Consider the following 11,581-nt stretch of genomic DNA (forward strand, 5'->3'; position numbering starts at 1 on the left):
TATATTATAGTTATCTCTACTAGTTAAGTGAGTAATAATAAAAACTAATCAAATTAAGATATAATTATTTAATGGTGATGTTTAGATAAAAAAACAAGAACATAGATTTATCTCTAAGAGCACCTACAATAATACAACACCAATTTAATTCTTTTATAGTTCTCAGGAGGCTTGTTTTATGTTTGTTTACAACCCAGCCAGTATTTCACTCCACTAGAACACACCTCTACAGTTATATTTTGCTCGATCTCTTTATACTTTTAATAATGATATATTACCTTACAATTTTTTTTAGCCACATGATCTTTAATAAAGTATCATTTTATGATTTAGTATAAATTTTTTTTTTTTATGTAGCTCCTCTCTCCTCCCTTGTTTATGAATGTTCACTGATCGCTAATAAGGAATAGGGATCCTCTGTGTCAAGAGAAACATGTTTTTATATCCCTATCCAATAGAGTATTATTATAATTTTTTTATATAAATAAAATAGTATATTTTGATCTCGGATATATATATATATATATATAAAAGAATATGGGATGTTCATCACCTAATACGAGGTGATTCATAAATGGGATGGACAGAATTTTAATGGTGAACCAAATCAAAAATTGTCCTTAATTTTTCAGAATTAGATAACAGGTGTCGGTGTTCTAAAGTGAACAAATAAATACATTTCACCTAATTTTGTATAGGACGTTGTCATCATATTACTTTAAATAGTCCAATGATCATGCCTGATAATTATAAAAAATAAGAATATTATTTAATATTTCAACCACCAATAATTTTAAATAAACAAATAATAAACAGCTAACTCGTGCAGTCATGAGCGTCAAACTAATATCTGTACTAAAAAACAGTAAAAAGTGCATGCTTAGGGGCACCAATACTGCTACCGTAACGAAGCTTCAAATCAGATTCCACCTAATTTAATTTAGACGGAGTTATTACCATTATCCCTTCACATTATCAATAAAGAACTAATCTATTTTTTAAATGTATGATTGATCTTTTGAGTTTTGATCATTTTAATAGGAATGTAACATCATCTTACATTATTTTATTGGTGAAATCCTTATCAACAGTTCTACTTCTACTTTGAACTTTAGATGGTAACAAAGAGAAAATAAATAACAATATGAAAAATAGTTGTGAGATAATTAAGTTTTTCATTTTTTTCATTTTATTCAAACCTCAACTTAGAAACCGATCATTAAGCTTCAATCACCATGATACACTAAGGTTGGAAGTTTGAAAGCAATCCAGCTACCCAAATAAAAGGTTTCTCTGTATCTGACGTTTTAATCACCATATTACATATCTTTGGGAGCAATAACAAAACTTTAAGAACACATTGCTATTCATCCTTCACTGATTAAGTAAAAGTTCTTTCATACTGTACTAATGAGAACTTGAGAAGAAGATATATTGTGCATTAAACCACCATTTATTTGATATATTGTGCATTAATTCACCATTTATTCTTACTGATTTTTGTTCTTTTGTCTCATGGTTGAATGTTGTGACTGCGTGAGAATGATGTCTATAGGTTGAACTAGGTTGTACTCAGTTTTGAGTTTTGGGTTAAGAATAAGTCGAACTATGTTAAAATAGAAATCATAGTGCAAAAGATAATTCTCATATAAAAGACCATCTCCTATTTATACTGAGAAGAGTTTATTTTGTGCTGAAAGAATGTCTCGTGATATCATAGTTGAAGCCATGCTCATATCATGTTGTCCACATATAAGTTTATGACAATTCTTACACGACATCTAGGTGTGTCTTCCCTTACCTTATAGATTAAGCCCTTGACCTTGTTAGGTCTTGAAGGACTGGTCCAGATTATAAGTATGCCTAGCACCTCTTGGGTTCTAGTATTCACATATTGAATAAGAATCTTCTCCATTGCTAGAGTCAAGTGCATGTTTCTTATTTGATTTTTAATGATAAAAGTATAATTTTATTGTAATTTAAAGAATAAATGTGTCACTGAAGGTTGTATTCCTTTTTGTTTTTTGAAACACTTATTTCTCCATTAATCGAGAGGATCCTAACTCTCACATATTGGCTAGCTACTCGTGGCAGGTTGGATACATTCAGATGAATAGATAGAATTGAGATCACTTGTTCCCAAGTCTCTTGTTATTCCCTATTTCGGACAATTAAAAATTGTCACATAAATAAAAATATAATTTTTAAAAATAAAAAATAATATTTTTATATTTTTTTTATTAAAATCCGATTGGCTAGAGAAAGTGAATAGGGATAGGGGACATATGATCTCTCTTGAGTGAAAGGAAAATTTTCAAGTGCTGTATGTTTCGATATATTACTCTCCATACTTCTCTTTATATTTAATAAGAATCCCCATATAACTCCAGGTTACTTGTACACGCTGATAACCGAATATGTAGTTCAACTTGAAAGTGGATTCAATCAATCAGTGAAGCTTAAAATTGCATTAATAAAGTGCGTTGCTGGTCTAAGAAATTTGATGACTTTTATGTTATAAGCTCTTTTCATAGCATAATGGCAGATGCATTATATGATACATTATTTACAGAAAGGTTTGTGTTTAACAAGAGATGATAAAATGTCTAAATAAATCATCAAACAAATAGAATGAGTAAATATCAAACTGTGTAGAAGTGTCTTCACCACCCTTGCAAACTGTGTCCAAGTGTGAAGGATCAAGGAACAAGATTGTTTTATAGCACTTGCATTCAATTATGATGAGCTGCTAAAACTTATCTTCTTACATTATTGGAATACTTTTAATACTCATTGTAAAACTTTTAATATTTCATATTTGGAACGAGCGTTAAACCCATCTATTTGTGTTTTTGCTTGTTAATTTTAAATTTGTGGATAAGAGTATTACCTGATCTTTTATCTATTTCTTTCTTTTTTAATAAATTTAGTTGCTCATAAAAAAAACTGAATTTTGCGAATCAAATGGATTATCAGGTATATTCTACTTCATCTGACAGAGGATGAGAAGAGTGCAAGGCTATGTTCACATGGAATTAAGATTCTATCTAGTATTAGACAGTCCAATGCAATTAGCCGTGTAGATTTTACAATATTTAAATATATATTTTTTCTTCATAAATCAGCAAGCTCATTACAACTCACATTAGAGTATTGGTTTCTTCATTAGAGAAGATTCAGGCAAGGAGGCAAAGAGAGACTTATGGTAGTGAAATTACATCCTGTCCCGTATGACATGTAATGTGCGTATAAACACTTTTGCATGAGCTGATTTTAAATTATTTTTAAAAATTAACATAACCCCAATTTTCGTCATATTGTATTACAGCATCTTAACTCTATCGTAGTAAGGTGGAATAACACAATCCCTCTATTGAAAGATTGAAGTTGAGAATATAAATTATTAATAAAAATAAATAAGACAATACAAAATTATATTGTTTGATTATTAATTCTATTTATAACAGTGAGTAAGTACTAGTATTTTTTAGATTTAAGTTGGTGAAAGAAAAAGCACTAAAAATTATTATGGTGATATGTTTTGACATATATTTTTAAAGTTAAACATTAACTAACATGGTAAGATATGTGGAGGATACTTAAAATATTCTATTGTGTTAGTCTCATATTGTCTAGTATTGGAATGGAGTAGAATAACCAATGTTATATATTGTACTCAAGTCCTTCTTATAACGTGTACCAAATATAAACATCAAATAGAAACAACTCAATGGGCAGGTGGGCCCATGAGTGTGCTAGGGTTTGTAATCCTTATTCTCTAATAACATCTTGGTAGTTATTTGATTGCTTGTGGCTAACGCTACGCAACGATCGCTTCCGCTGCACCAACAATTGGCATTAGAGCCAATTGATAGATGACTCTTAACCCAAACGTCAGATAATGACTGTTGGTGCAGTGGAAGCGATCGTTGCACAACATTGGCCACAAACAATCAAGTAAAGGACATACGAGTAAATAGAAGAGAAGAAACAAGAGAATTTGTTAACGGGGTTCAGCCAATTGTGCCTACGTCCTCGGGAGCGCTGAGCGGCTACCACTATATATTATTAGAGAATAAGGATTACAAACTCTATCACACCCATGAGCCTACCTACCCATGAGGTGTTCCTATTTGGTGCTTATATCTGGTGCACATTATAACAAGGGACTTGAGTCCAATATATAACATTGATATTCTACTCTATTCTAATTCTAGGCAATGTGGGACTTCATATAATAACATATTTCAAACATCCCCAACAATCTCCACCTTGATTGAAATAGACGAATATCTCGCTCCTTAGGAAATCTACACAAGAATCTCCACCTTAGCGAATATATGACTCCACCTTGTTCAATGTCTAATTCTCTTTAATTGCTCCCCTACAGCATAGACCTTCTGAGTATCATTGACGATGTTATCAAGAGCCTAGCTCTCCAAACTTGTAGTGAAGCTTCCCGTACCGCCATCAAATGGAACACGTCGCCTAACCACCTATTGCTAGGAAGTCTTTCAATATATTGGAACTTCTACACAAAAGTTCATCAACAATCGTCCTCTTCAATACTCAGTCAAATTGAATCTTGGAGCTTCCTTGGAAAGCCTCAATCGCTACCGCCATTGTCTACTCCGACAATCCTAGTTCAAAAGAACTATCCTACTCCACCATAAGGAGTATACCCACAGCACACACCATGTGTCAATGCTAACTAATGTCTGTGTCACATCCTTGCATTCAAGCCAATGCCCATGTCACATCCTACATCAAAGTCAGCCATCGCCCTTGTGCTTTTGTGGATCTTCTGACAATTAATACCTTTCACTATGACGTCTCACACACGCCATTATGATATTCTCTTTCTCATCTCCAATGAGAACATTTTCTCAACATCTAGAGAGATATTGTCAGCATCTAACTCAACACATGAGTCTTTATCTCCACCTTGATCCTAACCCGATACATGAACTTATGGGGTTCTGGATCAACACATACATCGCCCACACTACAATTCCGTCATGTTTCCTTTTCCTTCAACTCATGTACTCTATCTTTGCCATTACCTTTGACGCACCTTGTCTAGCCATCACACCTTCACCCTCTTTAGTCATTATCTGACGTCTGGGCTAAGAGCCAACTTCCAATTGGCTCTGATACCAATTGTTGGTGCAACGGAAGCGATCGTTGTGCAGCGTTGGCCACAAGCAATCAAGTAAAGGACATACGAGTAAATAGAAGAGAAGAAACAAGAGAATTTGTTAACGGGGTTCAGCCAATTGTGCCTATGTCCCCGGGAGCGCTGAGCGGCTACCACTATATATTATTAGAGAATAAGGATTACAAACCCTATCACACCCATGGGCCTACCTGCCCATGGGTGTTCCTATTTGGTGCTTATATCTGGTGCACATTATAATAAGGGACTTGAGTCCAATATATAACATTGATATTCTACTCTATTCTAATTCTAGGCAATGTGGGACTTCATATAATAACATATTTCAAACATCCCCAACACTAAAGAGAGTGAAAGCGTGTTGGCTAGACAAGGTGCGTCAATAGTACTGGCAAAGATAGAGCAGATGAGTTGAAGGAGAAGAAAACATGGCAGAACTGTGGTAGGGGTGATATATGTTGATCCAAAACCCCATAAGTTCATGTAATGGGTTAGGATCAAGGTGGAGATATGAACTCATGTGTTGAGTTTGACCCAGAGACAAGTGCTGACAATATCTCTCTAGATGTTGAGATCATGTTCTCATTTGAGATGAGAAGTGAAATATCCTAATGGTGTGTCTGAGATGTCATAGTGAAGGATGTTAATTGTTAGCAGATCCACAAAAGCACAGAGAGACGCTAACTACTGACTTTGATGTAGGGTGTTAAATGGGCATTAACTTTGATACAAGTTGGAACACGAGCATTGGTAGAGATGGAGAAGTGTGACACGGGTATTGGCTTGGATGCAAAGATATGACATATACATTAACTAACATTGATGCAAGGTGTGTATTATGGGTATACTCCTTATGGTGGAGTATGATAATTCTTTTCATATATTTAATTATTAAATAATAAATTTAAGCTTTAAAATTTGGTGTGTTGGATGGTATGACATTTCTAGACCAACCCAGACATAAATCATCTATCACAAAAAGTACCTTATTTTTTTGTGTTGGAATAATCAAAACATTACCTTTTTCTTATTATTTTATCTCACCAACCCAACCCAACAAATTGAATTTACTGGTCGACTAAAATTCATTTACGTGCATATATATATATATATATATATATATATATATATATATATTTTGCTGCTCATTTTGCAACAAAAAATGTTTTTCCTTGCATCATTGATATCTAACATTGATACACAAATTTTGCATACAACATGGGATCAAAACCTTTCATTAATTAATACGTAAACATCCAAAGCAAGCAAATTTATCATATATATTAGCCTATACGTTCTTCCTCTTTCTTTGTTGTTATCTCTTTAGAGGTTTGTGAGGTAGTCACTGCTATTCAGTACGAAATTAAATTTGTCATCAATTCTTGAAACTTACGCGTAAATGGAGACTTTAATCAAATATATATTTATTCTTGGAATATTCTAAGTACTCGTTGTAATACTTTTAGTTTCTTTTATTTGGAAGGGATGTTGAACTCCTATAAGTATATTTCTTTCTGATAATTTTCTATAATATGGATGAGAGCATCACTTGTTCTCCTACCTTATAACTTTTATTTTAATAAAGTTAATTGCTGATTAAAACAAAGTGAATGCATCTAAATTCAGGGTTAGTGGTTTTTCCGTAAGTGGTGAGATATATTCTTATACATGAACGACTGAATCTGAAGACATGCATGCATAATATTCACGTACGTAAAACATATGATTGTGTTTAAGATACACTTGTGGTTATAGATTTTATTTTCATGTAGTAATATAAATTGGAACCAACATGAAGTAGCCATCACAATAACTAAGGAATAAAAGTTGCATATTAATTCATAATTTGGAGTACAAAGCACCATATTTGTTTTGTATTTGACGCTCATACATTTATGTTGCTCTTGTCATTGCCACAACATTGTAAACAAAGGGTTGAATTGAAACGAAGAAGCTAAGAGTATTCATCTCGGCCAGAACATGTAAACTACATCAGTGCATCACTAGTAATAGCAATGGTAACTGAACCTCTTATTTAGCTTATACTCAACGTTCCTCTTACGAGCATTAACGGCTGCCGTCACTTGCTGGAGGGTGGTGACCACCATATGGTGGATTCTCGTATGGAGGTGTGTAAATGGGTGGCTTCTCATATGGAGGCGTGTAGACGGGTGGCTTCTCGTATGGAGGCGTGTAGACGGGTGGTTTCTCATATGGAGGCGTGTAAACGGGTGGCTTCTCTACTGGAGGCTTGTAAACTGGTGGTTTCTCTGTCGGAGGCTTGTAAATTGGTGGCTTTTCAACTGGGGGCTTGTAAACTGGTGGCTTCTCCACTGGGGGCTTATAAACAGGTGGCTGCTCAACCGGAGGCTTGTAAACAGGTGGCTTCTCAACTGGGGGCTTGTAAACAGGTGGTTTCTCAACTGGGGGTTTGTAAACAGGTGGCTTCTCGACTGGGGGCTTGTAAACTGGTGGCTTCTCAACTGGAGGCTTGTACACAGGTGGCTTCTCAACCGGAGGTTTGTAAACAGGTGGCTTCTCAACAGGTGGCTTGTAAACTGGTGGCTTGTACACGGGTGGCTTCTCAACTGGGGGCTTGTAAACTGGTGGCTTGTATACAGGTGGTTTGTACACAGGTGGTTTCTCAACTGGAGGCTTGTAAACTGGTGGCTTTTCAACTGGGGGCTTGTAAACTGGTGGCTTCTCAACTGGTGGCTTCTCAACTGGTGGCTTATATACAGGTGGCTTCTCAACCGGTGGCTTGTACACAGGTGGTTTCTCAACTGGAGGCTTGTAAACTGGTGGCTTCTCAACCGGGGGCTTGTACACAGGTGGCTTGTACACAGGTGGCTTCTCAACCGGTGGCTTGTACACAGGTGGCTTCTGAACCGGTGGCTTGTACACAGGAGGCTTCTCAACCGGGGGCTTGTACACAGGTGGCTTCTCAACTGGGGGCTTGTATACCGGTGGCTTCTCAACTGGGGGCTTGTATACTGGTGGCTTCTCAACAGGAGGCTTATAAATTGGTGGCTTCTCAACTGGGGGCTTGTATACCGGTGGCTTCTCAACCGGGGGCTTGTATACTGGTGGCTTCTCAACAGGAGGCTTATAAATTGGTGGTTTCTCAACTGGGGGTTTGTATACGGGTGGATTTTCTATTGGAGGGTTATAAACAGGAGGCTTCTCAATGGGTGGCTCATAACCAGGTGGTTTCTCAATAGGAGGGTTGTAAGTAGGAGGTGTGTACTCAGGAGGCTTTTCATAGCTAGCAAGCCCATGAGGGGAGAGGATGAGAGCTGCAAAGAGCAACACTAAGAAGGAGGGTAAGGAAGCCATGTTTGTGACTCTTGTGTTTTTGCAATGCACTAATGATCTACTTTTATACTAGTAAGGAGGTGCATGCATGTCTCTCTTTTGGATTTGGATCTCTCGATTTATTTTCTCTTTATAGATACAAAATGATTTTCTTAAAAGATGTATAAAAATAACTCACGTTGATAGCCCTTCTCCATATAATCAATCGAAAGGAAAACAATTAATCTAGAGAGTTTAAATACCTCAATATGATATCAAAGGAAAAAACAATTAATTGATAGAATTTAAATACCTTAATATGAGATCAATTTTTTTGAAGCGTGGTTGTTTTGGAAGTAAGAAAATAAAGATATTTCTATACGCAAAATATAGCATCTAAAGTAAGGGTTTTAACTCGTTAAATAATTTTGATATATATTCTTTTTTTTATATTTTTAGGTAATTATTAATATGTTAGTTAATAATAATATTTTGTTAGAAAATGGAATTTGAATTCTTAAATATGGGTTATAATGGTTCGGTTCTTGTTTTTTGTACTTCAAATAACAAAGCCGAATAAAAGAGATGGTTATGTTCGATTTAATATGATTTTCATCATCGAAACCAAACCAAATCTGTTGGTTGGATCATTTGTTTAGTATTTTCTAAAATAGTACGTTAAATTTTATCAAATATTTATAGGTTTGATACGGTGTTATCATATATATCCTCGTAATTTTATTTTTACTAAAATGCTATAAAAACTTGTTTAGTTATTTTTTTTTGCTAATATAAGTCCACAAGAATGGAGGAATTATATTGATATGTATTAAGGACTACCCAATATTTAATTGTTCATCCATTTTGCTATTCATTCTCACAGTATCAAATCTTATGGAAAACTATTAACGAAACCAATTACAAACAATTTCTTATAAATTTACCAATCAAACTAAACCATATTTTTTGATTTGTTTCATTCAATTTTATTAATTTTGCAGTTCAATCCAAAACCACTTACACTACTTATTAAACCGTTACAACTCTTACTTTATTATTACATCATAGCTAAGCTCATAGGAGTGGTTCATTTTTACCTTCTCCATCATCAATGAATTGGGTTTGCGTAGGCCATGTCTAAAAAGTCAATGGTTGGTGTGTATTATTCAACAACTAACACTCATGAATTTGTCCTCATACAGTAGCAAGTAGCAACGTATCCGGAATAGGACAACCCAGTACGAATCTTATCTTATAGATGCACCGACGGTCACTTCTCAATTTTCCACATGGACTAAAATTGTCCTTTCAATTAAGACAAAAGATCTTAAGATTTATTTATGAGTTTAGTTTTAAAGAAGAATGAAAAAAAATATTCAAATTATCAAAACATATTTTATAACTTTCAAGTTTTTCTTTTTATTATTATTTTTCAAAAACTAACTTGTGAACAAACTCTTCGGGTTCATTTCAGGATTAGGATTTAAAGTGAAGGGAATGAAAGTCACACTTTGATCTATTTCTATCTAGTGTGACTCTATACTTCATTACTTCTTACCTTGATTAGATGATTGCCAAAACCAAGTCTTCTGACTATAATTCACACTAAATTGAGTATTAATTTCCTACCTTCCTTTGGTGGGGTTCTATAATTAACATTGTAATAATCTTTACTAAATTTAATATACTAGTAACAAAACTTTAGGTGGTATGAAAAATAAGGAAAAAGACCGAAGTGTTATTTTGTTGGCGCTTATAGTATGTGCTATTATTTGTTATTAGAAAACAACAAAAATATTTTATTGGCTTTTTTATGAAGGAAAAATGTATCTGAATTCATTTCAAGAATTCATAGAGGGCAAGGCAAGCTTTCCATTAAAGAGACTATCAAGTAATTTTCTCATCTCAATGGTGGGATTCAAACTCACTCATGTGGAGTATGAGTTGGATGTTTTACCAACTTTTGTTGACATTTTACATGCCAATTAAACTATTATTATTTTTAATATTTTGGTGAAGTTTTCACTAAACTTGCTTCACTCAACCAATATATAATCAAATTTGATTTCATATGGTTTGTTTCTTTTAAACCTAAAAGTCATGAAGTGTGATTAACTGCGTGCTCATTATGAGATATTTATTAAAAAAAAGTAAGCAAAAATTGAACAGAGGAGTGCAGGGAAATTCACAGATTTTTTTTGCTCCTTAAATTTGTACTGTGTTCTTCCATGGAGAGACTCTAATGAATGGTTCAACATAAAACTTATTGATGTTAGGACAATTAAACAGTATTTTGAAACTCAAATTTCCTTTTAACTTTAAACTTATATGAAGAAGTTTTAGTACATAGTTTCATGGCATACCGATCTAGACTTTTCTTCCAAGTCCAACAACTAAAGTAGAACAATTGGATCTTTTATAATACATCTTAGTCTCTAAGATCGAGTAGTTAAAGTGTTTGATTTTAGTGTTACAATTTTATATTGTCCAAAACTAAATTAAAGTAATAATTCATTATATATATATATATATATATAAAGTAACATTGATATGAACTTTCTATTCAAGCGAGTAAAATTTGAGTAAGGATCATCTTTATTAACATACAAAACGCTACATATAATAACATTTTTATTCTTTTGTTTATCATGAAATCACATTTTTACAATTAAAAATATAAGTAAAAACAATTATTTGTTCGTAAAATTACAAATAGATTATATGAATGGATCTTTAGTTAAACTAAGTTTGCCCCTAAGCCAGTTTATTTAGGCTTTCTTTCTTTTAAGAAAAATCACATATTATATTATCTAGCTTGTTGGAATAGGCTTTCTAAAAAAATCAATTCTTAGAAAATGAATTTTCTAGCTTCAGGAAGAAAATCAAAATACCTTTACCAAAGAGCATAAAAAGTCATTTTATAATCTTATAACTATCTTTCAAATTTTCCAAAATGAAAATGACATTTATTCAAGTAATTCAAATTAAATTTCAAGATAAAATAACTTTCCAAACTTGTAATTAAACCCAAAATAGAATTAATTTTGCATAAAATAGTTTTTATATGGAGTTATTTAAACGCCTAAACAAAAAGGGAAGTAAATTCGTTTC

At 33.5% G+C, this 11,581-nt stretch overlaps 1 protein-coding gene across 1 annotated transcript; it reads right to left on the reverse strand.

The window, feature by feature from the left end:
* On the reverse strand, nt 6,987-8,539 carry LOC109354981 (repetitive proline-rich cell wall protein 2). The gene has a single exon (XM_019597846.1). It carries the CDS (start codon nt 8,510-8,512, stop codon nt 7,244-7,246), a length of 1,269 nt encoding a protein of 422 aa, XP_019453391.1. The 5' UTR covers nt 8,513-8,539; the 3' UTR covers nt 6,987-7,243.

Source organism: Lupinus angustifolius, chromosome LG08 (genome assembly GCF_001865875.1).
Source record: "Lupinus angustifolius cultivar Tanjil chromosome LG08, LupAngTanjil_v1.0, whole genome shotgun sequence".
NCBI lineage: Eukaryota > Viridiplantae > Streptophyta > Magnoliopsida > Fabales > Fabaceae > Lupinus > Lupinus angustifolius.

What these genes read in the sequence shown, in the direction of transcription:
- LOC109354981 (XM_019597846.1), bottom strand. Translation starts at nt 8,512, where the DNA reads ATGGCTTCCTTACCCTCCTTCTTAGTGTTGCTCTTTGCAGCTCTCATC.